The sequence below is a fragment of the Psammomys obesus genome, unplaced genomic scaffold (genome assembly GCF_907164565.1).
Source record: "Psammomys obesus unplaced genomic scaffold, mPsaObe1.curated_primary_1811, whole genome shotgun sequence".
Lineage (NCBI taxonomy): Eukaryota > Metazoa > Chordata > Mammalia > Rodentia > Muridae > Psammomys > Psammomys obesus.
Window position 1 is genome coordinate 8,725,057 of NW_026596088.1, and position 27,970 is coordinate 8,753,026.

At 42.3% G+C, this 27,970-nt stretch overlaps 1 protein-coding gene across 5 annotated transcripts; it reads right to left on the reverse strand.

Annotated features, from left to right (window-relative positions):
* Positions 1-2,204: 2,204 nt before the first annotated feature.
* On the reverse strand, positions 2,205-27,941 carry Ccp110 (centriolar coiled-coil protein 110). 5 transcript variants are annotated; one of them, XM_055627619.1, is made up of 16 exons: positions 27,823-27,941; positions 26,307-26,406; positions 24,657-24,812; positions 22,334-22,462; positions 17,702-19,343; positions 14,949-15,079; positions 14,261-14,423; positions 13,576-13,715; positions 13,099-13,215; positions 10,075-10,176; positions 9,732-9,848; positions 8,978-9,051; positions 7,627-7,689; positions 6,840-6,899; positions 6,279-6,364; positions 2,205-4,005 (listed from the first exon to the last, which is right to left on the reverse strand). In XM_055627619.1, the coding sequence occupies exons 3-16, from the start codon at positions 24,795-24,797 to the stop codon at positions 3,953-3,955; spliced, it is 3,018 nt and encodes a 1,005-aa protein (XP_055483594.1). In that variant the 5' UTR covers positions 24,798-24,812; positions 26,307-26,406; positions 27,823-27,941; the 3' UTR covers positions 2,205-3,952. The 5 variants fall into 5 exon arrangements, with proteins under 5 accessions (XP_055483594.1, XP_055483596.1, XP_055483593.1 ...); XM_055627621.1 differs by having other exon boundaries at positions 14,949-15,076; positions 26,307-26,449; XM_055627618.1 differs by having other exon boundaries at positions 26,307-26,449.
* Positions 27,942-27,970: the final 29 nt, after the last annotated feature.

Below are 27,970 nucleotides of genomic sequence, written 5' to 3' on the forward strand. Positions count from 1 at the left end.
AAGCAAGAGCATGATTTTGTGGCATCTTTGTCAGTGTCCTCAAGGAACGGGGAAACTGGGCTGGAGAAATGCCTCATCTGATAAGAGCACTCTCTGTTCTTTTAGAAAACCCAGGTTTGATTCTCAGCACCCACGTGGTAGCTCACAACCCTCTGTAACTCCTCTGTAAGTCCCAGGGGATCTGATGCCCCCTTCTGGCCTGCATGGGCACTAGATACATGTGGTATAAAGACATGCACACAGGCAAAAAGCTCATACAGCAAATAAATGAGCCTAAAAAAAATTTTTTTTAAAGAAACTGGAAAATTGAGGGCCATGGAGAAACACTGAGCAAAGAAAGCAGAGTTTTAAATGGTAGCATTTTATTAGTTTGTGTGCATTGTTGAAACAGGTCTCACTCTACAGCCCTGACTGGCCTTGATGTCAGTGGTCTTCTGCCAGAGGCCAGAGGTCAACATTTGGTATTTTCTTCCCTCTCTCCCTTCTCTTCCCCTCCCCGCTCCATCACACACACACACACAGCTTGAATTTGAAGCTGAGTGACTGACTGGCTGGCCAGCAAGCCTGTCAACTAACCCCCAACCCCAACATAAACACACAGGTGCTAGAGTCGCAGGTACATGCCCCGCCTGCCATTTTTACACAGGTACTAAGGACCTGGGAGGTCTTCATGCTTACACAGCAAACACTTTGCCTACTTAGAGAGCTCCAGATACTAAATTTTATTTATGGAGTGTTTTTCCTGCCTGTGTGTCACTGCATTGTATGTACCTAGTACCTGTGGAAGCCAGAAGAGGATATTGGATCCCTGGGGATGGAATTTGACAATTGTGGAGCTACCATGTCGGTGCTGGAAGTCAAAGCAGGTCCCCTTGAAGAAGACCAATGCTCTTAATTGTTGCACCATCTCATCTCTCCAGTCCAAAGCTTATTTTCAACCGATACATGACAGGCCTGACACAATTCCTACTCTTCGGGATGTTGTTACAGTTATCAAAGAAGATGCCGCCTACATTCTGTCCCAAGGTCTTTGGTTTTCAAGTTTTTAGAGCCTGATGTTACCTAGGGTTGTGCTGGCTGGTCTTCTGCCAACTGACACAGCTGGAGGCATCTGAAAGGAGGGAGCCTCAACAGAGAAGATGCCTCCATAAGATCAGTCTGTAGGGCATTTTCTTTTCTTTCTCTTTCATTGTTTTTTTGGTTTGAGACAGGGTTTCCCTGTGTAACAGAACCTTGACTGTCCTGGACTCGATTTGTAGACCAGTCAGCCTTGAATTCATATCACTACACCTGTCTCTGCCTCCCAACTGCTGGGACTAAAGGCATGTGTGCCACCATGCCCAGCCCATAGGCGTTTTCTTAATTAGTAACTGATGGAGAGGGTCCAGCTCATCGTGGGTGGGTCTATACCCCTGGGCTGGTGATCCTGGGTTCTTTAAGAAAGCAGGTTGATCAAGCCATTGGGAGGCAAGGCACTCCTCCATGGTCTCTGCATCAGCTCCTGATCAGGTTCCTGTCCTGAATTCCCTGGATGAGGTACAATGACATGGAAGTGTAAGCAGAATACACACTTTCCTCCCCAACTTGCTTTTTGGTTTTCTAACTATAACAGTAGCCAAGCACTCTCCCTAGAGCAGCAGCCCTACTTATTTTTAGAACTGTTGCTTTTCATGGGGAGTTGAGCACAGACTGGAGGTTGTTCATGGAACAGTGATCTCTGATGGAAACAGCCCTTCATTCTTAAAATTGAATACATTGCAGAATCAGTGATTTCCAGTCACTTCCAGCACTGCTGACACAGGAAAATGAGCTAGAATGATCAGAGGTGTGTGAGCATTGAACCCTGCAGATGACCAAGTAACAACATCTCAGCAAGAGGAGACAACTAGCTATGAAGATCTAATATTGGGAGGATAGTGCTCCCAATGTGAAAGGCAAAGGCGTCATTGGGAGTCCACCTAAGCATTCCCTCCCTCTTCCGTCCCTCCACTGCTCTTGGCAGATGTCTAGCTCCTAAGAAGCAAAGACATTATTCAACTGTGGCAGCAGGACAGGCTACTTGTTAATTGGGCATGCCTCCCATGGGACTTAAGCTGGAAAACACCATCATCTTAGATGCTGTTTTGGCCACAAGTTCTTCAGTCCCCAATGGTTAAAGATCAGTTCCCTTGGTTAAAAATAAAAAGATCTGATGAGATTTCCTTTAGGATGAAAGGTTTATTTAGCTTTTTACCTAGAAGCAAAACTAGTGAAAATCAAAGTATAAAAATAAATAAGTCACATTAACACACATTCCAGTAAAGTAAAAACAACAATAAAAAATAAAGCATATAAATAAAACTTCTTCAAAAGCACAAAACAGTGTCTGGCACTTTTCTGAAGAGAAAACTGAACATTCAAATGGAAAACACACAAACTTTTACCTTGAAATTAAAAACACACTCCAGTTTCTCAGCCTTAATCTAAAAGTAGTTGTAACTTTCCAAAACACAGTTTACTTTAGCTAATTCATATTAATATACACAAACTTTAAGCTCCTCTTCCTTACTGAAGAGCCCACAATGATACAAGCAAGTGGTGTCCTGAGTGTTTGGGTATTTGAAAGGTAATACCATGGTATACCTTTCATACAAGTAAAAAAAATGTGTAACCTGGACTTTTTTGACTGTCTTCTTTTTTTAATTCAATAAATGGTAAGTCTGAATAAAGAAAATCAAGTTTATACCCAGAGAGGGTTATTATTTTGCAACTGCGGCTGGGTATAAAAGTCATATCTCAGAAGATCAGAAAAACAATCTCCCCATATTCTTAAAAAGGTGATTAAGAATATATAGGCTGCATCTTCAAAATACTACTGTCTTTAAAATTCAAGTTATAAGGATCAAATATACACAACCCCAATGTTAAATGAGAACCCACAAAGCCCTTTTTGGAATTACATAAGTGACATTCTCTTTCATAAAATCATGTTTTGTTGGTACATTGTTGGTTGATGCATTTAATGAATATGTTAGTCATGAAAGCCATAAATCTCAGTACCTATACTGCAGATTTTAAACTAGACAGTATTTCTATGCTATCTGAAATCCATATTTATTAAATAGCCCTTTATTCTCTCCTAATTAAAGCATGCTAAAAAAGACAACTATGAGGAAATAAACTATACAGACTAAATAGAATTAGCTGCATGCGCTCTGGTGCCCCCCCCATTTTCACAGTGCATTCCCAGGTGCTATATTCATAGAAATTGTGCTGTCTTCTCTAAACTTGCCACCTTCCAAGAAAGTGCTTGTAATCTGGTCTTCCTATACCTAATAGTAACATACATAAAACCTAACATTTCTGTAAAACAACCAATTGTCCACAGGAACTTGGTCTTCTACCCAAAACTAGGACTCCCAGTCACTAATTATTTGGGATATAGCAAGGCAAGTGTTTCATCCTATATAACTATACTGCAAGTCAAAAGGGTATGGAATTTCTGAGTGTTTAAAATTAGAAAACATATTTCTGCAATAATTTCCTTTTGAACAGAACAGTTTCTAATTGTTTATCAAATTCAGCAATCAGTATATAGTCATGAATGAAATTTAGGTTTTAGGGCTAATTTACAATTGGTGATATCTTTTCAATACTTTGTAAAAATAGGTCCAAATATTTTTTTATGTTTATAAAAAAGGGTGATTGTAGACCTCTGGGCACATATAGTATATTTATACAGGAAAAGCTCAGAGACGAGGCAATTACTAAATGCTAATCATTTTCACCCAAACTAACATTAGTAGGAAAATGAGGCAGGACTTTTCCAAACTAACACACAAATGCTCAGCCCTTGCTGTCCCTTTGCCTGCATACACAGTCCAGGGCGAAGTGAGAAGCCCTGGCCAGGAAATGGAATGTGGGTTAACAGGACACCCTCCTTCCCTGCTTCATCCCAGCGAATGCTGTCTTCTTAAATTGTCGCAACATTTGGCCGCTTTCTTTGGATTTTTCCTGCATATGCTCCTAAAAATAGAGCAAAAATTATTATTATTTTTCAAGTGTAGAAATTTTATGTGATATTATTTAGTAAATTGCCAGGCATTGGGCTAAGCAATATATGTTGTTAACCTTAATCCTGAGGTAGAAACTGTCACTCTCATTTTAAGGACAATAAACGCAAAGCATTGACCATCAGCTGCCTCAGCTAACATAGCTAGAATTGGAAACTCTGAGAACTCAGCTGACCTCATCTTTGTTTCCTGTTTTGTTTTGCCAGTGCCTACTCTACTTTGGTCAGTAGTTACCAGATCCACTGCACAGTCGCTCTCATACACAGGGCCAACGAAGAAATATACTTCAAGCATAGGCCCAGAGACTGAAATTTAACGTGTAGAAAAATTCCAAATGCTGGGCATTCGTGTACACTTGCAAATTAAATCTCAGCCTAAAAGAATGATATCCAACCATAACAAAAACAAGTGTTTGGAGCTGGGTGTGGTAGCTGTGATCATTGGTGGGGAAGATCATAAGCTCAAAGCCATCTTGGGCTATACGTAAAGTGAGACTCTTACTCATACAAAAACAAACAAAGGTTTTTATAAACTTAAAGCTCATGTAGACCAAATCAAAGCATAGTTTCATATTTATTTAAAACATAATCCAAGACATTAGAAATCTTCTGGGGTAAAGCAATTCTTTTAAGAGCAACAATGAGCTCATAATTAGCACTTTAGTAGCATTTTAGTTAGCATGTCGAATTCTCTGTTTATGTATAATTTACAAAGAAAGAATTGAGAATTCTGTACTTTCATTGTCTATACATTCATACATTAATAAAATTTTAGAAAAACACATTTTTGCTTCTTTAAAACATAAAGAATGTACACGTTGATTATATTTATATTACTAACTGTGCTGCAATTAAACTTCAATAGCTACATTCCTTGCACATTATTAACTACGGCGACTGCTTGCTCATCCCTTGTGGTGTCAACTACTCAGCAGAAAGAGCACTTGCTTCTTTGCTTATAGACTCACAAGTGACAAATCATGGAGATGAAATGCATGAGAAAAAAAAAAAAAACACGGAGGGGAGTCAGAGTGGCAAGCTGATGCTACTGGGCAAAACAACACTCTGCAATGATTTTCCAGCCACCTGAGTTAGCACAATCGCTAACACTAACCTGAGAACAATGGAAACCATCCTAACACTTCACATAACGTCACAGCCACAGAGCTGCTGTTTGGTCCGCGTTCTTGCAAAGCTGACTGACTGGGTCTCTAAAAGTGGGTTCTCCAACCAGGTAACCTTCAAACAACTCCAATAACTGTCACCCGGTGATTTCAAAGGCATATCTTATTAAGCATGCTAGATATCTGTGACATTATGAATTATGTTCACAGCATTCGTGCAAAAAGTCTGCAATCATCTTATATTTCCTGACAGCTCGTTCCCTCTTGGAATCTATGTGAACAACTGCTGATAATAAGAAAGACTGAAGTAGCAAAATCACTTGCTGTAATATTGATTCTTCTCATCTGACATGGAGGAAAGCAATCACTGATATAGCTGTAAACATTGCCTAAGTGTTTATTAGTGGGGAGATTAGAATCAAGTCAGCTTTTCTCTATTGTTTGGGAATTAATACGGCAATCTGTGAGCATCAAAAAGCAGCAGTGAAAGCATAGCATTCTAAAATGTCTTTAATGGGCTGCGTAATCCAGTGAGCATAATCAAAATGTCTTAACCACAACACCAACAAATATTAAGAGTTTTGGATTAGCTCAAGACTGAATCTGTCTTTCTTGCCACCATAAATTGAATTTTAAAACAGGTTTCAGTTTTACCCTTGAATAATGCTCAAATGATGAGTAAAAGGAGATTCGGCTCAGGTTTCTTACAAAGGGAGGCTTGGGCTCCCTCCCATACACCAGGCACAGTCACTGTGGGTCCTGTGTCATGCAGACTCAGAACCCTGCCTGACACAATGCCATGGGGCTGAACACACTCATATGAGAGATCATTTCTCCTCATCTATAAAAGTTTTGAGTAAGCCTGGATAATTCTACAAAACTTTCCAAATTAAAAACGGTCTTTTCATTAAGACACGTAGTCTAACTCGGAGGATTTCCTGGCTGCCACAAAATACAAAGACAAAGGTCCCCAACAGCAATGTCTATGAATATGCCGACACTATGGTGGCAAGGAAGACTGCATGTCCCACTGTGAAGCCTGAGTCACGGGCAGACTGCGCATGTCCCTTGTTGAACGGGCTCCAGAAATCATTGCTACACACCTGATACAGGCGCTCGGTTAGGCCCTCTGCTCTGTGAAGGCTTCTGTCTATTTTGCACAACCCCCTTCACTGATGTCTTAGGGGTTCTAATTGAATATAAAAAGGTTAATAAGTCACTCGCATGAAAGTCTGAACTTCAGAGAAAACAACCACACAGTCCCGACTACTCGAAGCATAAGGAGGCTTGAGAAGCACTGAAACCCACGCACACACGCAGCGATCAGGAGAGCTGCGCTTGTCTCAGCAAGAGACCAGACTCCTGCTGCACCCTTGGTTGGAGAATCATTGGGTGAGGCTAAAGTCACTCGACAGATAAGCTTACATTAAAACACATGAGCAAAATGGTATGAAATGAGAAGTAAAAGCATGCCAACATCAGATGGTAGCTAAGAGGCACCACGCAGTGTGGCCAGAGGGCTGTCTGCACAGTCAAGCGTGATGCTACACAGCACAACACACACAGTAGATCTTGCGCTGAGGAGAACAGTATCATTATTTCTCTGGCTCAAAACTGATCTTGGCTTGAATGTTTTCAAATCCCCATGTGTGTGGCATTCTTACCCTTGTCTACTAAGTAGCCTATGAACAGGTGCATTCTGTCCTTGGTTTGGCTGAAGGACTCTGTTGACAAATTAAATGCAAAATTAATTCCAAAAGACAAATTCCATTTTTCCCACTTTCTTTCAATGGGTGAAAGGTGACAACAGTGAGGTTAGAAGCCATCTATGCTGTCACAGGGCAAAGCAAACTGACCAAAGCAAATCAGTAAGGGACTTAAATTTTGCTCACCATGAGCACAGACCTCAGGTTTTTCTCAGGAGAGCAATGTCCAACACATGCAATCCCTGTGCTTTTACAGAATTTACTGATATGTTTTACCAACGCCAACTTCCCAAACACGAAACAAAACACTCATTTCACAAGTGGGGAGAATAAGTTCTATGTGCTAAGTCCACATCCTAAGGTTTTTAAACAAGTATCAAAGATTCCGTTAGTCTGAAGTTTCTGCCAGAAATGGCCTATCCTACAAACAGTGCAGGAACCTTTGACCTGTCCCACATGTGGCCAGGAATAGGACCAGACATTAATATTAGCCTGAGCCTCAGTTCCTCCAGTCAGGAATGGTGTCCTACTGATAAAAGGCAAAGTTGTTGTTTTTTTAAGCAAGCTTTGCAAGGCATGGTGAGTTTGAGGCCAGCCTGGTTTACAAAGAGTCCAGGAAAGCCGAGGCTACACAAAGAAACCCTGTCTCAAAAAACAAAACAAAAGAAACAAACAAAAGCAAGTTTGGGGCATAAAATTAAAAAAAAAAAAAAGCCTCTCACTGAGATGAAGCGATTTTTCTCACCTTGTTTCTGAAGGGTTTTGCTTAAGTAGGAACTTCTTATTTGGCATTCCCATTTCAGCAACTCTGGCACGATATAAAGATAAAGACATAAAGTTTGAGAAGGAAGGACACAGGCTTACCAATAACAGGTGGGCAGGTGGGCACTGAGAAGTAAGGGTCCTGCTAAAAGCCTGTGCTGATGAGCATATTAAAAACTAGCATCAAGAAAGTTTTTAGGAGCTAGAGCTAGCGCAGACGTTAAGAGCACTGGCTGCTCTTCCACAGGACTGGGTTAGATTCCCAGCATCCACATGGCAAATAACAACTGTCTGTAACTCCAGTTCCAAGGGATCTTGTACCTTCTTTTGGCTTCCCTGGACACCAAGTAAACACGGTGAACAAACCTACATGCCAGCAAAACACTCATACATATCAAACAAACAAACAAAAAATTAAGTTTTTAAATAATAATTACTAGAATATATACTTCCTCTTGAGCGTTTGCCCCAGGATATGTTTCAGATATTGGGGGAAATATACGTAAATGGTTAAATAATTAAAGAGTAAATATAAGCACTAACTATTGAGACTGTCTGACTGCCATACAAGCTGATTGTTAATAAAATAATTTATCAAACGACAAATCAGCTTTTTACCACTAATTTTAATAAATCTCTATATTGAAATGGGACTTTCTACCCAGCATGGTAGTAGATACCTTTAATCCCAAGGTAGATTACATCATATGTTCCAAGCCAGCCAAGGCTGCATAGTAAGATCCTATCTTAAAAAAAAAAAAAAGGAAAAAGAGAGAGGGGCTGGAAAGATGGGAAAGATGGTTCAGAGGTTAAGAGCAGTGGCTGTTCTTCCAAAGGTCCTGAGTTCTATTCCCAGTCAACCACATGGTGGCTCACAACCATCTATAATGAGATCTGGTGCGCTCTTCTGGCCTGCAGGCACACATGCAGACAGAATACTGAATAAATAATAAACAAATAAATCTTTAAAAAAAGAGAGAGAGATGGATAAAGAGGTATTTCTATCAGCTCAACTGCAGAAAAGCAAATTGTAATTTCTTCTTAAGTGCCATTATTTTCTTACTTTATGCATGTGAGAACGTTGCCTGAACACCATTAAGTGTAGATGTGCATGCAGTACCTGTGGAGACCAGAAGAGGACAGCATATCCCTGGGGACAGAGTTTGAGGATTCTGAGCAACCAAGTGGATGCTGGGACAAACCCTGCAAAAGCAGCCAGTGCTCTCACCCACTGAGCCATCACTCCAGCCCCTTTTTATTTCTTACTGGAACATAAACATACCAGCTGCTAACAAAAATTAACTGTTGATAATAAAGCGACAAACTGAACTTACTTCATGAACTTCTTCCTGTCGAGAGACTTCTGTGTTGCCACTGAAAGCGCGACTCGTGGACTTTTCATTTTGTCCTTCAAGTACAAAGGAACACGAGGCTGAGTAGTAACAACAGCACTGTGCTAACATATAAGATGATCTACCACCCCTTAGTCCCAACTCTCAGGATACAGAGGCAGGCGGATATCTGAGTTCAAATCCAGCTTGGTCTACAGAGCAAGTTCCAGAACAGCAGGGCTACATGGAGAAACCCTGTCTTGAAAAACAAAACAAAAGACAATCCCAAGTCATGCACCTTTTGTGTGTGTGTGTGTGGTGGTTTCAGACAGTCTCTCTATTTAGCCCTCGCTGCCCCGAAGCTCACTATGTCAAAGAGTCTGGCCTCGAACTCTGCTTCCTGATTGTTCCACCACAGCCAGCCACTTAGCTAATGTCTTTAAGAGTTAACTTGGAATCAGTTTTCAGATTTAAAAAATGACAAAATCTATATGAAAGCAATAAGAACACTTAATAAAGAGCAGCTGATGGTGTCCTATGAGCAACCAGAACAAAACATTCCAGGTTTCAGCCCTCAAATCTAATCCCAATGCAGAACAGAATTCTTTCACTGAGTGGTTCCTGAGGAGCTCACTACACAGCTCAGTGACTGGGACTCCTGAGGTCATCTGGCTTCAGAACTGTTGGCGACGACATGGAAGTTCCGTCACCCACGCTCAGAAAAGCCTCTCGTCACAAAGCTGCATGTCATACATACCATTTGCCGGAGAAGTTTCTCTTTGCGGGCTTCTCGATCATGATGAAGGATTGACATTCTCTCAGCTGCATCCATGACGAAAAAGATGTCATGAATACCATACAGGGCAGCTCGCAACTAGTTGTAAAAGAAGGAAATCGTGTCTACACTCAAAAGATGAGGCTAGAATTTAATACAAATATATACCATGTGCACTTCTTTCATTTGTAATGAGAGGGTACAAGAATTTTCATTTAAACCTATTTTCCCTGTTTAAATGAACAGAGAAGTACATTTCCGGCCCTGGGCCTCCAGTTAGAAACTGACCAGTTTCCCGGGAGCCCATCAGAGCAGCAGCATGTACCTGAGCTAGCACGCGCTCCTGAAGTGAAGCATCTTGGGCTGAGACAACGCCTCTCTTCAGCGGGGCTTCTGACTGAAAGCTTTGTATGAATTCCATAGTGTCCTGAAAGAAAGAGATGCTCCTTCAACAGCAGTTTTTAAGGAAGTTTCCTTTTATTTTCTTTCTCCATCAAAATTTACTAAGAACACAAAACTACTACTGATGACACATCAAGCAGCCACAGCCCCCTGACCCTGTTTCCCTGCCTCCTCCTGCTCAGAGTGGCAGAAGCTTTGCTCTTCTGGCAGGTTTCTGCATCCTCTCCAGGAGAGAAAGCCACCTGACTTGGTCAAGTAGTTCTGGATTAACCGTCACTTGCACAGCCATCACTAACTTTGTGGTGTTCGGGGACCTTAACAGGCCTATCTGTGAGAGCATTTGTATGTTATGGTGAATGCCAAATCTGAAGTATCTAAAAAACTGATGCTGGTGAAAAGGCAGGCAATGACCGTGACCATATTGCTGATTTTAGAATTGTACCTAGTGATAAATCAGGCAATGCTCACTGCACTGTCCAGATGCTGAGGATAAAGAGAGCCAATGGGAGGAGTATGAAAAGGAAGCACACAAACATGGGCACAGCTGGGGCCAGCCCTACAGCTGTCACCTACAGGGGACTTCCCCATTTATCAAAAAGCCAAGCCACACCACAGAGCAGAGGAATGTTACCTCAGCTGTGGGCAGCCAGCACAGCACAGCCAGGGTTGAACAGAAGGCTCACTATGTGATTCTGGGGTGTGATGGGGCAGATAAATGGCAATTGCTGGGCAGTATGCCAGGGATGGGAGAGACGGCCTATCCTGCTTTAAGGCTGCTCAAGCTGGAAATGGTGAGCAGGTCTGTGAGCCAACACGTGAGAGGCTGAAGCAGGACTGCCATGAGTTTAAGAGCAGCTTGAGCTAGACCTTATCTCCAAAAATAAATACTTTGTGAAAGAGAAATCACAGCCATCACTAACTTTCATGTGGTATTCAGGGACCTTAACAGGCTTTGCCCACTTAGGAGTGAATGATTAAAGTCTTCTCTTTCTTTCACTTCTTTCCTTTCTTTTTTTTTTTCCTTTCTTCGTTTTTGTTTTTCAAGACAGGGCTTCTTTGTGTAGCCCTGGCAGTCCTCGACTCACTCTGTAGACCAGGCTGGCCTCAAACACACAGAGATCCGCCTGCCTCTGCCACAGTGCTGGGTTTAAAGGTGTGTGCCACTACCTCCTGGCTTAACATCCTTTTTTAAAAACTCATTCATACCAGTTTCTTCTTGAGAGGCATCAAATTGTCACCAGCAGAAGAAACGGTAACCCTTATTCACAAAGGTGACATAACACAAGGTATCTGTAGTTTATCACATAAAAAGCTTTCTGTCTCCAGGTCCCCTTGGAGCAGGCCTGCCAGCCTTCCCTTCGCTGTGTAGGTGTTCCATGAGCCAGAGGCTGGTGTGTGAACTGCACAGGAGCAGAGGTGGAGGGACTGGATGGAAATGAGACAGGGAAGAGCTAAGAAATGTCTACCAAGGGCCCAAGGATACCCTCAGCCCTAAAAGGCCCAAGACCTCAGGGGGATCTCCCCACCTCTATTATTCTCCACAGGGACAAGACAGAAGTTTCCTACTAATCCACGGCCCAAATTAATTAACTCAGGCATCCTGTGAGCCTCTTGGCAGACGGCAGCCACATGCTCTGCCACTGGCACAGTTTTCGGACTAACTTTTCGTTCCCTTGTCCAGGTTCAGCCTGCTCTCCTGAAGGGGTGGAGGCTTTCATTTTCCCAACTCTCAGGCTAGTTTTCTGTAACAACAAGTGAAAGTGGGAGAAAGTTCTCAAAGCATCTGAAATGGTGAAAACCGTTTGATCTTTGTGCTAACTTAACACATAAACCTAGAGCTTCTATATTACGATGCTCTTGTTCTTTCTTCAAATAAACATTTATCTTATGTACCTGAGCGTTTTGCCTGCAAGGGCACCACAAGTGTGCAGTGCCCATGATGACCAGGAGAGCGTCAGAACCTGTGGGACGGGAGTTATAGGCAGTTGTGAACCACCACGTAGACACTGTGAACTGAACCCGTCCTCTGGAAGAACAGCCAGTGCTCTTAACTGATAAATTATCTCTCCTGCATCATACTTAAAAAAAAAAAAAAAATGTGTGGTCACTTGGGAGGCAGAGTAACTCTCAGTACCGTCAGGGCTACACAAACATCAAAACACCAGGAAAAAAAAATGGTTTTGGGTGTTTTTGTTTTGTTTTTTTAATTACATTCAAAAAAAGTGTGTTCTTGTAGGCATGAGCCATAGTTCATGTGCAGAAGGCAGAGGACATCTTGGGGGAAGCTGTCCCTCTTTTCCATGTGGGTGCTGGGGATTGAACTCAGGCTGTCAGTCTTGGCGGCAGATACCTGTGCCCACTCAGCCATTTTGAATTTATTAATTATATATACATACATTTCATTATGACACTTTCATACATGCACAAAATTTCTTTAGATTATATTCACAATTATGTCACCTTCTCATGATCCCGCCCCCTTCTACCCCCCCTTCTCCTCAATAGCTCTTCTCCTACCTTCATGCCTCCCCTGCTTTTTGGTGGCCCAATGGGTCTCATTAGGACTGCCACAAGAGCACGAACACCTTACTAGTGGCTGCACCAGGAAGAAAATGTCCCTCCTGCTCCCATTAACCATTAACTGTATAAATCGGCAAAGAGAGGTAAGGCTTCAAAAGGCCCTCCCACCCATGACAGGGTACTGCTGGACCTAATCTTTTGCACATTCTCTGCAAATAGTCACAACTGCAAGCTTGTTATGCCTGGAAATGAGCATTCCACACAACTATTTTGGGGGAGGGGGGGAACCAGTACTCTGGAAAAACCATCAAAGTAATCAGACTTATGAAATCAACTAAATTACAAAAACTAAAAAAGTTGGATCTGAGTGCTGAGCTCAGCTGAACACTGAAATGAAATGAAAAGCAAGGAACTTCAATGATCTTACCTTTACAGTTTGTCGAAGCTGCTTTAGCTTATCTGTTTGCATAAGCTTACGAGTAAGAAATCCTTTTGCCACAGCAGTTATTTTGTTAAATTTTGCTTGTAGTTCTGGACTAAAAACCTAAAAAGAAATGAGATTCAATGCTTTAAAAATCCTAGCAGCACAGCCAATTTTAACCTGTCACCACCAGCTAAAATCCCTTCCTAGACATTTGCTCCTATAATAGTTTCATCTGTACCAAAAGCTAAGCTACTTTGTGAAAGGCAAAAAAATAATCGATCTTCAGTATACAAGCTAAAATAACATAGCTTTATGAGACGCTCGGCGGGTAGAGCCCTAGCCATCAGGCCCCAGGGCCCACATGGTGGACAAAGAGAGCCAACCCACAAGCCACCCTCTGCCCTTGTACTAGGACATGCATGCTCCCCTTAGTAAGTAAAAATGTAAACCAATTGATAGACATAAAGCAAGGTTGCCCACCTGAGACCATTTAGCTTGGGCCCTTCCAAAAGGCCTTGTTACTGAGAGTTTGGTCACGCCACTGGTCAGTGATCCCCAGAGGTAGAACGGTGCTTCACTTGCAGAGGCAAAGCTATATTGTAGGGCAGAATTTGTGACACCTAGAGAAACATACAGTGCAGACCAGTAGAGTGATCTATGGCACCATCCTGGTGCCACATCATCAGAACATGCAAAAGGCTGTAATAGACATTTGTGGCACTCGATGAATAACAGCCGCCTCAGAGACTGACCCAAATGCAGACATAAAATATCCATGGACATTCAGTGACTGTGCCAGAGGGAGCTTTTCAAAACAGACAGAATCTCAGGATAATTGCTGCTGTGAAAGGCTCTTTCTGCTTCTAGGAAACTAGAAGTGATTCCAGATCACTCGGGAGGTAAGCAACTGTTCTCACGTGAGCATGCCACCTGCTGCGTGAAGGAGCAGGCGGGCTCTGGGCCCACCTGCCTGCTCTTTGTTAAAGTCACTCTTCTCACAGACACCTGCTCTGCGGCTCAGATCTGATATCATGTCATTTTTCCTGGCTACTAAGCAGCTGGCAAATAGGGGTGGGATGGGCATTAAATTACTAGAAGGACAGTCTGACTGAAATAGCTTACTGCACAACAACGTTCAAGTGGAAAACAATTCTTAAAAACCTACCACAGCTGTTTGAAGTCTGGAGTGAGTCCACTTGGGATAGCATTGTTTCCAGCAAAGAAGAATCGCTTCTTTTTCTCCACTCCAGCTCCAGCGCACTGTTGAAGTCAGAGGCATCCGCTGTAACTGCCTTCTCTTTCAGCATCTTCTCCTGTTCTTCTATTTCCTGCAAATTGACTATGTATTACAGCATGCCAGATCCTTTACCGACATCTGAAGTAGTGTCATTGTAGGCTTATCCCAAAAGTACATATAAATGAAGGGTACCTTATTGTTAATTTCAAGTTTTCCTCCCTCAAAATTATGACAACTTGTTCAGCTGATTTAAAATGTTAGTTTTCTATTTTTTAGTTGAATTTAAAATGAGATATGACTATAATAATCACAAAACAAGTATCTTTATGATATTGTTCTTGAAAAACATAACATTTAGCATCTATTTTTAAAATACCTTTTCAAATATTAGGAATCCTGAATTAAGGACTCAATAAGGTACCCTTTCACAAATCACTCAGTGGCTTTTGGGTAATGACCTAAACGTCAGACCTCACATTCTGATAACAAAATACTATCCACACATCAAGATCAATGACCACCTAAGAATAAGATGTGCAGAGGAAAACTGCCAGCACACACATATGGCCCAAACCACACACTGTCGATTGCCAGCTGTGCCATCTCATCGCCTCACCTTTTGCAGCCGCTCCTGCTCCCTCTCCTGCTCAGCTATGAGGAGAGATAGCTGCTGAGCATGCTGCACCTCCAGTCTCTTGCGCATTTCTTCAAAAGCCAACATCTTGCTTTTTAGTATCTCCTGGCCTTCTGAAAAGAAACGTGCGCCTTTAAATGGAGAAAGCTCACTGAGAGTCTAGCAGCTCGTGTTTTCTGCCATCAGCTTGCACTGTGCTTCTGACCAAAGGGTGGTCCTCACGTAAGCCGGGCACAGCCTGTTCTCCAGGGTGAGCCCTTCTCACTGGCCGCTCCCCTTCTTTATGCTCCTCAGTAAGAACAGGGCCGCACCTCCTCACCTTCCACTCATTCAACACCTCTCCTGGCCTGAACCACTGCAGCCATGACTGCATGTCCCGCCAAGAGTCTCCAAAGTCTGACTAGCTTTACGATGTGGTCCTTAGGGCTGAAGCCTGCAGAGGTTAAGAATGCTCACTGCTCTACCAGAGGACCCGGATTTGGTTCTCAGTACCCAAATCAGATGCCCACATTTGCATGTAACTCCAATTCTGGGGAATTACATGTACTCTAACCTCCTCAGGCACCGGCATGAATGTGTGGTGCATACACTCATGCAGACAGACACACACAAACAAATCTTATGAGAGATGTGGTTCTCACCACATTCCACCAGTATTTACTCGTCTGTCCTCCCAGACCTCTGTCTTTCTCTCGTGTATGTGGTGCAGAATATACATGTGTTTTCACATGTGTGCGTGTAGAGGCCAGACGTCAGCCATCGGTAGTCTTTAGTTGCTCTCTACCTTGTTTTTTTGAGACAGTCTTTCCCAGAACCTAGAGCTCACCGACTCACCACACTAGCTGCCCAGTGCCTGGGGGACCTTCCCGTGTCCGCCTCCCTAGCACCAGGATTACATGTGTGTGCTGAGGCTCCAAACTCAGGTCCTTATGTTTGCCGTTTGCCATTTGTGCACCTTACCCACTGAGCCCTGCGTCTTGTTTTGATTTTTAAGAAAAAGTTATTTTGATGGTTATAAACCTTTCTTAGTTTGAGAAAGGTTTAAACTAAATTTTTTTTTTTTTTGGAGGCAAGGTCTTACCACGTAAATTCCTGATGGGACAGGAAACTGCTATGTAGACCAGGCTAGCCTTGACTTCCAAGTGCTGGGATTAAAGATGTGCACCACCACGTTTGTCTGTAACCACTGATTTTAGTGAGCTTGATATGCTGCCATCTTACTGCTATAGTCTTCCTATCATTTGCTCCTAAAAATGTTTTATTCAGCTACAACCAGTTGCATTCGTCCATGTGCATTTTTTATATGGAAGGGAAGTAAAACATCTTTGAACTACAGCCACTCGGTTCAACAGTGCCATTGATTAAGAGTCCATCTGGGGGGGGGAAAATGAGGCTAGTTGGCTACCGAAAACTCTCTACAGAAGAGGCACTGGAGTGTGGGCAGTTATGGGCTGCTGCAGCCACACTGTGCTGTCTGCCTTGCAGCTTCTCACAGCTCCCCAGCCACCTGCATGACTAGCCTCATCCCTATGCTTACTAAAGCACACCACTCTGGCCTGGCAAGTGGCTTCATTGCTTTTGACATTCACTGAGGCAGCCTTCAGCCATCAAGGTTCTCTACTTGGAGGATCCACGTCGGTTCCCCAGATACCAACTGGGTGTTTTTTTTGTTTGGGGTGGGGGTGAGGGGAAAAGAGTTTGTGGTTTTATTCAGAAATGGATCTCACTATGTAGCTTTAGCAGGCCAAGCAGGGCAGGCTAACTTCATACTTACAGAGCTCCCTCCACCTGTCTCTGCCTCCTAAGTGCTGGGACTAAATGCCTTTGTCACCTCACACAACTACAAAGTGATTTTATCAAGATTCTTATAAAGGTGGGTTTTATTTGTTTTGAGATAGTGTTTCTCTATGTAGCCCTGGCTGTTCTAGAATTTGCTCTGTAGACCAGGCTGGCTTTTGCCTCCCAAATGTTGGGATTAAAGGTATGTGTCTCCACCACCCAGCTTATCTTGTTTTTGTTTGTTTGTTTTATAAAGGTGGTTTTAATTATTCTGTCCTAATCTCATTTTTGCCCTAAATTCAAAGAACTTAATTTACTCAATTTGTGTCTTCCACATAATTAAAAACAATGACAACAAGAGCAACAAGAGACAAAAAACATGTATTAAGAAGATGTCGTAAAACTTGATGCAACAGAACCATGGAGCCATGTTCATCAGTAAGAAACTATTCCAGTCACTACCAGAGCTTCAGTTATGACACTCTAAAGGATCTAATGGCAAAGCTGTACCAAAGGGGCAAGGATATGAAAAGCTCCTCACAGATCACAACAGAGTGGCAGAAACAATAGAAACCACAGTCCAGAAGGTAACTCACTAGATTAAAATTATGTTTTACCCATGAGAAGCTTTGTGAAACCAATACTTTTCTACAGAGTGGTCTACGAAAGTCTCATTCAATTGTGAAACTCCTTTAGGAAATCCTAACAAGCTGGGAGGTGCCAGTGCACGCCTTTAATCCCAGCGCTCTGGAGGTGGTGGCAGGCAGATCTTGGAATTTGAGGACAGCCTGGTCTACCAAGCAAGTTCCAGAATAGCCAGAGCTACACAGTTCTTTCTCAAAGAACTCCTAACAAAGGGCAGTAAGCAGGTGCTACTTTCTGGTAAGATCAATGAACGTGAATGCCCTTACATGCAGAGCACAATTTATTTCACAATTACTTCCCAGTTTTCTTACCTTTGGGGCTAGTTCCTAGCATCTTATTCTTGTTAATGTAGATGGGCCCCTTAGGGGATCTTCTTGCTGGCAGATGTTCCCTCTCCTGATCAGCTGCTCCAGCGGTTACAACGTAAGGACAATTTTCTTTTTGCAAACTATCAATATCTAAATCAAGCCTCCGCTTAACTTTTTCCAAACTGTTATCCAAAAGCTGTTCATTTCCACAGGGCAGTGGCGGTGTGTCCAACTGCTGTCTGGAATTCTGGGTTTGCATGAGTAAGGGAGATGGGTTTTTCACATCGTAAGACTTGTTCAGTTCCATCTGTGGATTGCAGGAGTTTTTTGTTAACATACTGGCTGACTTGAGCACACACACGTCTTCCAAGGTTTGACTTGCTACACACTGACTGGTGGCATGTAGTTCATGCAACCTGGGCATGCCCATACAAGTACTGTCCACTCTCTGGACTCCCCTCTCATCAGGTGTGAAGGGACCTTCCACAGCAGCATGCTCAACAGTGACTTTACTGTCTGACTGAGTTCCTAAAGCCTGATGCACCTGACTTAGCTTACCCACAACCATATCTCTTGCAGTGTCAGACACAATTTTGGTAGCAGAAGTCTTGCTTGAACAAACTCCCATTAAATCAGTCGGTGACTTTGGTACAATTTCAGATTCACTTGTTTCAGCAGCAGCTGGAGTGATTCTATCCACTGCCTCTTCTTTTCCCTTTGGGCTTAGCTCATATGCATTAACTGGGTTGTTTATAAGGATCTGACAAGCTGATGATGGCCTGGACCGCCTTCGATGTACTGTAGGACTCATACTTGGCTCTGGACTAGGTAATTTGGCAAAGGGACCTGTAAGACTTTTGATAACTTTATTTTCAGTAGCAAAGGAGGGACAGACTTTAAAATCTGACTCAGCATCTGGAGGGTCAGTTCCTACAGGTAGGTCTGGTTTAGAAAAGTTAGCGACAACTGACGTGCCCGTGCTGCTTGCTTGAGAAGCACCTTGGAGGAGAACGTTTGACTTATTAAGGCTTGGTTTGTCAGGGATGGCGGAGCCACAGTGCCTGCCTATGGGCATGTTTGGGGCCTTCTCCTTCACACAGTCACTAGCCTTAGCAGCATCGTTTTCTTTGTCTGAATGACTTTCAGTAATACTTCTCTTTGAACTACTTCTCAGGCTCTGGCTACATTGTTCTCTTTCCACGTATTCCTTTGACTTCTTCATTAGATTCTGAAGGCTCATTAGGTAGGGATCTGGAGTGACTTCAGCCAAGCATGACGGATCCTGTCCTTCCTTTGCTAAGATGGGACTATCTGAAATGATTGTTTCCTGTGAGCTTGCTGGAGAGGGCCTTGGAGCAGCTCCGTTTTCTGCCTGCCTGCTGTCTGGACTCTCACATCGCTTCAAAGAGCCAGAGCCTTCTGAGTCTCCAGGCAGGCTCATCCTACTAGGCTTATGTTGGTCCTGAGAACCCACAGGCAGAAGAACAGTTCCCTCTTCAAGCTTGACTAAAGCACAGTGCTCAGTGGGGCTCTGCGGACTGTTTGGAACTGCAGGAGGAACATTCACATCTCTCACTTCTGGATTAGAGTAAATGGTTTCTGTCGCCCACTCATCAAAATCACTGGCAATCGGTGCTTTTCTAACCTGGAAAGGGACGTTTAAAAATTAGTATGTCTCCATCACACAAAAAAAAGCTTTTGTCTGGGGTTTTGATATTGCAGTTGTTTGTTTTGTTTTTAAGATAGGTTCTTTGTGTACACCAGATTATCCTTAAACTCACAAGATCCTCCTGCCTCTGCCTCCTAGGCACTGGAATTAAAGGTATGCCCTACCTCAAAAAAGCCTTAGATTTCACTGTTTTCTGCAATAAAACAGAGAAGATTTAGAGTTCTGATATTTGAGAACACAAAGTAAGTTTCATGTCTGTCATCTCAATAGACTGAGATAGGAGAACTGCTTTAAGTTCAAGACCACCCTGGACTACAGAGTGAAACGATGTCTCGAAAAGACAAAAGGGGCTGCAGAGATGGATCAGCAGTTAAAAACACTGGCTGCTCTTCCAGAGGACCCAGGTTCAATTTCCAGCACCCACATAGCAGCTCACACTTGTTAACTCCAGTTCCAATGGATCCAAATCCCTCACACACACATACATGTAGGCCAAACACCAAATACACATAAAAATAAATTCCTTTTTAAAAAGACAAAAGAAAAATAAAACACACCCAACAATCAGTTTCTATATTATTAATCTCATGAAGATCAAACCACTACAAAAGAAATGCATTGGTTATCCTAGCCTATTTTTTAAAGAAAAAAAAAATTTATTCTGAGATAACTATGAATGAATACACATACATACACACACACACACAATTAATCCCTGTTCAATTTATTCCTGGGATAGAAGCAATGTCTTCCACGTCCTCCGTTATATGTTCTTACTATCGGGAACTACTCCTAAGTCATCACCAACAACAATGATGTGTGCAGTACGTGCCAAGAAAGCAAATGCTTTACATAGTTGCTTATAAGACAAAGGCAACCTGTTTAAGACATCAGTTAAGCAAAAATAATAACACTGCTGCCTCCCATGTGTTCATTCAAGAATCTGCTAAAAACTCCCTACAAGGGGCCAGCGAGATGGCTCATCAGTTAAGACACTCGCTGCTTTTGCAGAGCCTCTTCCGGCCTGCACAGGCACCAGACACACACATGATGTAGAGACAGACAGACATACAAGCAAAACATAAAAATAATAAGACTTGTGAAAAAGTTTTAGCCGACGGTAGCGGGCATACCTTTAATCCCAGAACTTATGAGGCAGAGGCAGGTAGGTGGATTTCTGTAAGTTCAAGGCCAGCTAAGGCTACCTAGTAAGACCCTGCTTCAAAAAAAAAAAAAACAACAACAACAACAACAAAAACTCTGGGATCATTGGCTCCCTGAGACCACCACCCTGCCTCTACTTTGCAGAGGGTCCTTCTCTCTGTGAGCCTTCTGTGACTACCAGGTGCAGGGGGAAAAAATGTTGTGACTTAAAAATAAAATGAGGCATTTCTGGAGTAAATAATAGCTCATCTGTGTAGTGACTGTTAATAGAAATTAGAAAGTCTCAACTTAAGAGCTCAGCTTACAAAGCAGACTTTAATTAGATCAACTGACAGTAAGTGAAGATAGCAAGCTGTATGTTTTCAGACAAGTAGGTCAACAGTTGACACATTAGGATGACATTAACTGTACATATCAGAGTACAGCAAGGAAAAAAAACGTGAGAGCCATTAGAACCTGGAGTGGTTGTTTTGTATGGGCTTTTGTTTTGTTTTGTTTTGCTAGAGTATATGGCACTTGAGTTTCACCTTGTAAGTCCCAAGACACATAATGGTCTCCAGGTACTGTGCAATAAACAACACAAGTATACTTGGTGACAACCTCAGGTTGAAAATAAACCAAGGGAGGTACACATTTCTGGGATCCATGGACACATGTAAGCAAACCAGATTATTCTGCTATATAAAATCTTGCACAGTTCACATCTTTGATACTCAATAGCTGTTTTTAATACACCAGTAAAACAGGCCTTAGGTTAGACAAACTAAATTAAAAAAACTAAATCTCTAACCAAATCATAGGTTTCATAGATGAAAGAGTCCCTCCTAATCTATTTGTATTCCATGAAATCCTTGTCTGTATAAGGAATCCATTACAGTGATATTGTGTATGCTTTTCTAAACAGAAAGTTCTGGGACGCAAGAACAATTTCATTAGTCTATTAGATCTAATAGCAATTGTATCCTCTCCATGGAAAAGATCCAGAACACTCTGCCATTTTTATTGTAATAATAGGAAACAGTCATTAAGTCAATAAACTACTATACACCAAACAATATATAGAGTAGTTACAATCTGCTACCCATACTCCATACGACCCCACGGGGAAACGAAGGCAGGAGTTAGTGGAAATGCCCTACGGTCACTACCCATGGTCATCCAGCAGGAGTCACAGAGGTAAACTACAAATCCTGGAAACTACAAAAAAGCAAAGTCTTATATATGGCAGAAATTACTTGTTCCACTTAAATCATTGTTTTTTTTTTTCTTTTTAATATAAAGTGGACCAAACATTAAATGAGTTAATCTAAATAACTATTGTTATTTAGATAATAACTATTGTTATTTCCAAAAGGTGTAGATATTGTTGTTTAAATTATTTCAGTTTGGGTCTGGAGATATATGTAGGCCAAAATTTTCACACATGTACACACACACACGCGCGCACACAAATTTGAAGGTAGTTATTTACTTTAGCAGAGAAGAAGAAGGTCCTTGACTAAAGAGTCTGATTAGTTCAGGGGTTAACTACAATGGGCAATTCTGTCATCTCTGACACTGAGAATTCAGTTTGTAGTCACAAGACAGACAATAAGCAATTATATCCAGTGTATAGCGCCACTGTCTAAGGACCCTCTCTGATTCAAGTACTAGGTAGCGCTAACAAACAAATGGATTCTCTCCAGCAGATCATTCTCAAACATAACACTAAGGCATATTTAGCAATCAGTCAGCTTTTCTGAAGCTGTTACCAGTGTCTACTTCTGATCTTCATTTGAGTCTAGAAGAGTGTGATGGCACACCTGAACATTTTCAAGAATCTCCTGGACGCGAGTCAGTAAGGCTTTCTTCCTATTGGCCTGCTTTCTTGTTTGTACATCAAGCGCTTTCTGCTTTTCCTGCTGAATTTCCTTTCTCTTCTCAATGGTAAGCTGCAAGACATCACAAACATGCAATTCAATAGTAAAAGAATCAAATCGCCAAGTTTTGATTGGAACACCTTTACAAAGCATCTGAGCAGTGTCTGGGGTTCGAGGAGCTCACGTGAGTGTCACACAGATGTAACCCGTATATTAAGATGCCAGGAGCTCTGACCTGTGCCTTTCACTGAATGTGGCTTATTCCCAACTGAAAATCAGACTCACAGGAAAAGTACCTTGTCACTTTTCAAACACTTTAAGTGACAGACAAGATTGCCCTGGGAGATGCTGCTGAATGCTTCCTCTGACACTTTTCTGATTTCTGACGTCTCACTTCGGATTCTTCGGCTTCTACCTTCTTGTCACTAGACATGTCACCTCTCTACCTCCTTTAGAATCTGTCCGAAGATGTCACCTTAGGGTGAACCTGAGCAGTAGAGTATGGGTGGTCACTGTGTTACCGCCCAACCTTTCTATGCTTACAATATTCATTACAAAATGTTGGCAGAAAACATTGATTGTTTAATACTTAAACAACAAAAATTAGTTTACAACTTACCTAACTTTGATTTAAAATATGGTCACACACTGAAAAAAAAAACATCAAATTGTCTATGATGATAATATATCTACTCTACTATCCTCTATTCTCTTAACCCTGGCCAGAGAAAGAGTTATCATCCTTTTTCAAAACTGCAAATGGTTAACACATAGTGAATGCCACCTATGAGCCAGGAACTAGCCTAAGTATTTATGTGCATTCATTTAATTCCCTAGAAGCATTATGAGGTCAGCACTCACTCTCTGTATTCCCATTTAAGTTAATGACATGGACTACAAGTTCTTCCCAGCAGAAAAGTGGCACCTAATTTCAACCCAGGCCAGAAGGTCCCCCTACCCCTGCTGCCTCTGAAAGCATGCTGTCTGCAGCCATCTAGGACAGCCTTCCATGCTTGCATTTTTAGATCTACCTGTTCACTTTGATAACATGAAATGTATACAATGGACGTGGTTAAACTAGTCCATTATTAATGGTCATTTAGGGTGGCAATTAATATTTTTGCTATTTTTTTCTTTTCTTTTTTCAAGACAGGGTTTCTCCGTATCATAGCGTTGGCTGTCCTGGAACTCACTTTGTAGACCAGGTTGGCCTTGAACTCACAGATATCTGACTCTGAGAGCTGGGTTTGGTGCGCCATCATACCCAGAAAGCTTTGGCTTTTTTAAGTGATGTTATTATAACTTATACATATTTATTTGAACACATTTGTAAAATAGTCTTCGTGAATAGAATTACGGAGTCAAAAGTTATGAACACTTAAATTTTGATAAATACTACCAAACTGCTTGCCAAAAAATTACACGGACTTTTTTTTTTTTTATAAAAGTGTATTAAACATTCATTTTCTCCACAACATAAAAACACACAGTTCAGCTGGGTGTGGTGACACACGCCTTTAATCCTAGCTCTCGGGAGGCAGAGGCAGACAGATTTTTGTGAGTTTGAGGCAAGCCTGGTCTACAAAGTGAGTCCAGGACAGCCAAGGCTACACAGAGAAACCCTGTCTCTAAAAAACAAACAAAAATAAAAACAAAATAAAATAAAAACAATAACAAAAAAAAAAAAAAAAAAAAAAAAAAAACCCACAAAGCCCTATGAGATCACTGACAATCCAGTAGGCAAAAACAGCTAACTCATTTCTATTGTATTTCTCTGATCATGAAAAAACATTAGGCATCTTGTCAGCTGTTTATTTATATGCCTTCTATTTGTTTTTCAGTGAGCTGCATTAGTCGTTCATTAGATTTTAAGTTATTTTAAAACAAATAAGGAAGCTAGAGAGATGACTCTGGTTAAGGGTATGCTGCTCTTCCAGAGGACCAAAGTTCAGTTCACAGCTCCTACAGTGGCCTGGCAGAGGTGCACACCTGTAATCTAGCACTCAGGGAGGCAGAGACAGGCAGATCTCTGTGACAGGCCAGCCTGGTCTACAAAGTGTGTCCAGGACAGCCAACGCTACACAGAGAAACCCTGTCTGGAAAAACAATAACAAAAAAAGCTCCTATGTGGTCTGTCACTCCAGCTCCAGGGGATCTAAAAAAGCCAAAGCTTGCTTCTGGCCCCCTTGGGCACCTGCACTTACGTGTATTCATGCTTAAGAGTGGAAGAAACCTTTAACAAACAAACAGGAATCACTAAACTTACCAGCGGAGAAAGTACAGCCACCCCATGGAAGCGGATGAGGGAGACGCTTTCTGCCTGGGCAGGCAGGAAACTTTCTGTGGACAGTGCTGCTTCCTGAACTCGGGCGAGAGCTTTCTCACAAAACTCTTCATACTCCTCCATCTTTCCACCACGGCACTAGGAGGGGGGGATAAAAACAACTGCTATTAGTTTAGAGTGCTGACAAAAACATCTTACTTATTTACTACCCAAGAGGACTGGACTATTCAAATGCTTCCTGGAATTTTCTGCCTCTGTATATAACTTAAGGCTTCATTTTGATGCCATGGACACCAGCCAACTCAGGCAGAGGTGGAAAACAGAAAATCTACTGGCTCTGGATTTAACTTTATTTTACAGTTGAAAGCCTGAAAGGTCACTAAGCAACTTAAAACAATCAGCCCAGTAGTTTCACAATTTCTAGAAAACCACAGGGTTATAAAAATTCTAGGTAATCAGAAGGGTTAGCCAACATGGACCTTCTTTTTAGCATGTTCTAAGTATTTACTGACTGCTTGTGTTACATAACATTGTGCAGCGCTGGCTTCTATAAGGCAAGGGAAAATAACAACAACAACAAAATTATCATAATCATAACAAGCCAGGAAGCCAGTAAACTGTGGAAAGAGAAGGCCCAATGCAATGATTCCTGTGAATGTTCATTTTAAGGCCATTAGCTACTTAACAAAGACTGAACAGGGAAATTCAATCCACGATATGGGCCGTGCAGACATGAAATAAGAAGGAACATGGTGCCCTGCTGGGCCATTTGAGGACTTAAGTTATACAACATATAAATTCATATTAAAGTATCAGGGAAAAAGCACAATACAGTTAGAAATGAAGAAAAATCACTCATAGTTCTGATTAGATCATGAAAACAAGAGCTACAGCAACCACTGACAACAAATCTCTCTCCACTGTGGTTTGTATTTGTTCCATTTATGCAAAGCAAGAGTAATTTCAAAGCAACAACTGGTTCTCTAGAATGTTGAGATTGTTTTGCATGTTTACTTTCACTTTTTTAAAAGCAAGACTAAGCAACAGAACACTTTATGGCACAATTGTTTTAACAACTCACAGCACAGTTATCTTAACCAAAATTTGCAGTAGATGAGATGTTAAAAAACCTAAAAAGTCTCAATAAATCCATTTCTGCTAAATTACTTTCTTTAAAACACATCCTTTACAAGCACCATTAAAGGGACTACAATGATGTTATATAATTTCTGTGCATTTACACAGAAAGCAGGAAATTCAAAAGCCTGGGAAGGTTAAGGAAATAAACTGTCTTCATTGTTTTACTTTTCTTGCATCAGTACCAGAGAGAGATGTCTCATTGCTGCAGGAAGTTATTCACTTCCCTTGAGTGGTCCATGCATACCACTGTACAGCGGCAAAGGTACAATAACAGTAACTGACAATAAATGAGACAGCCAAGCTCCAGTGCTGACAAAGAAACTGGAGAAAGCATCAAATGCTTTTGAAGCATGACTGGACCTTTCTTACCCATCAGTTCCAGCTTAGATGTCCTCCCCTCAAAGAGGCCTTCTCCAGTCATCCCATCCTCATTCCCCTGTCTCAACATCTATCACATTACCCTGCTTTTTTCCCAGTTTCCATAGCACTTACCACTATCTGAAATGATCTCGCTTATTTCCCTGAGTGCTGTGTGTCTCCTTCCACCAAAATGTAAGCTCCATAAGAACAGGTATCTCCCCAGTCTTGCTCACTGAATCCACATGACACAGAATGGTGTCAGCACACAGAAGGCACTTTATAAAATTATTTAATAAATTAATTAGGACAAACAGATCAAACAATGCAAAGCAAGATTAGCAGAATGAAGAGAATTCTGAGAATGGCAGCTCTGGGAACAACTGTATCCCCAGAGAACCGCACCTCTCAAAAGTAGTCATTAAAGAGAGGGGAGTCCAGATTCCACGATTGTGCAAGAGGACACTACCCTTCCCACACCACAGTTAGCACTTGCAAGCAAGGTTTTACTTTAAGGGAGTCTTGATGACAAGGTGATCCCAACCACAAATCTACTGCCCCATACTTTACCATCAGGCAATACTGGTCCACGGTCCACTTACATACACACCAGCCTCAGCAGGTCTGGGCATGCCTTTTCTACTCCATTTATACCTAAGTACAACTGACCTTTGCCCAATGAGCCTCTTGGCAAACCCTATAGAGTCATGGCTCCTTTGTGCTCCTTCATAACCAGTACTCGGCCAGAAATACCACTGAAGGCAAATGCAAGGTAACACAGCCTCCAACCTGGCTGCTTCTCACTAAATTTCCACAAATACATACACTTCCTATAAAGTCAGTAAAGGGGGAAAGATCTTTCATTTAGGCACACACTAGCTATACAACCCTGCGCCCCAGCTCCCAATCTATAAAGCAGAGATCTGTCTCAAAGCGATTTTATGAGAAGCCAGTGAGCTAAAGCTCAGACAGCAGTCAGCAGTACTGTATGTAGGGCACGCTGAATGCATAAATACTACGTGGGAGCTGCTTTCCTAATGGTGGGAATGATGGTGATATTTTTTTTTAATCTCACCTGCACGTGAACTCCTGGAGAAAAGAGACAATGTTTGGTTCTTGCTAAGATTCAAATGTGACTTAAAAACATGAGAAAGGGGACAGGGCCTCCTCATCCAAATCCACCTCTAGGTTAGGAAGAAGCAAAGGGTGGGAACCACCTAACAGAAGCACCAAGGGTGCTCAAGAGAACTAGCTTCATTATCCTCCTGCTGATGCCCCAGAGCGCCAAAGGTAGAGTAAACAGCGCTCCTAGGGCCTTTGGTTGTGGTAACCAGCGTTCAGAAATGGTCAGTGCACACCCTGGGGGACGCCTCCACCTCTTGCACCAAGCTGAATTCCCATATCCCCTGCCTACTCTTCAGCGCAGGATGCTCCTCTGGGCGGAGCCAGCATCCAAGCATCCCCCCCCCCACCCCACCCCGGTCCTCATCTCCCGCCTTCCCATTCCCGGTGCCTGCGTGGGCTCGTGACCCAAGGAAGCCAAGCTCGGCCGGAACTCCTGTCTTCTCCTCCGCGGGACACCAATGCCACCTCCCCGGGTCTCAGCTCAGCCTGGACCCGGAGGAAGACGAACCCGGTCTCTCGCACGTACCTGATACCCACTGCCTGGTCAACTTCTCTGCCCGTGGACCGACCTCCTCAAGAGGCCTTAGTCGGTTCAGACAGAGCGCATCTGAGTACGCCGCCTTCTCCTCCTCCTCCTCCCCGCCATATTACTGGTCCCTCGGGCGGCAACGCGG

Coding starts and splice junctions, on each gene's coding strand:
- Ccp110 (XM_055627620.1), bottom strand. CDS start 24,797: ATGGAGGAGTATGAAGAGTTTTGTGAGAAAGCTCTCGCCCGAGTTCAG. Junction 15,080..17,701: donor GCTAGGAACTAGCCCCAAAG/GTAAGAAAACTG, acceptor GTTTCTTTTCAG/AAGGCCAGGAGATACTAAAA. Junction 7,690..8,977: donor GACAGGAAGAAGTTCATGAA/GTAAGTTCAGTT, acceptor ATATCGTGCCAG/AGTTGCTGAAATGGGAATGC.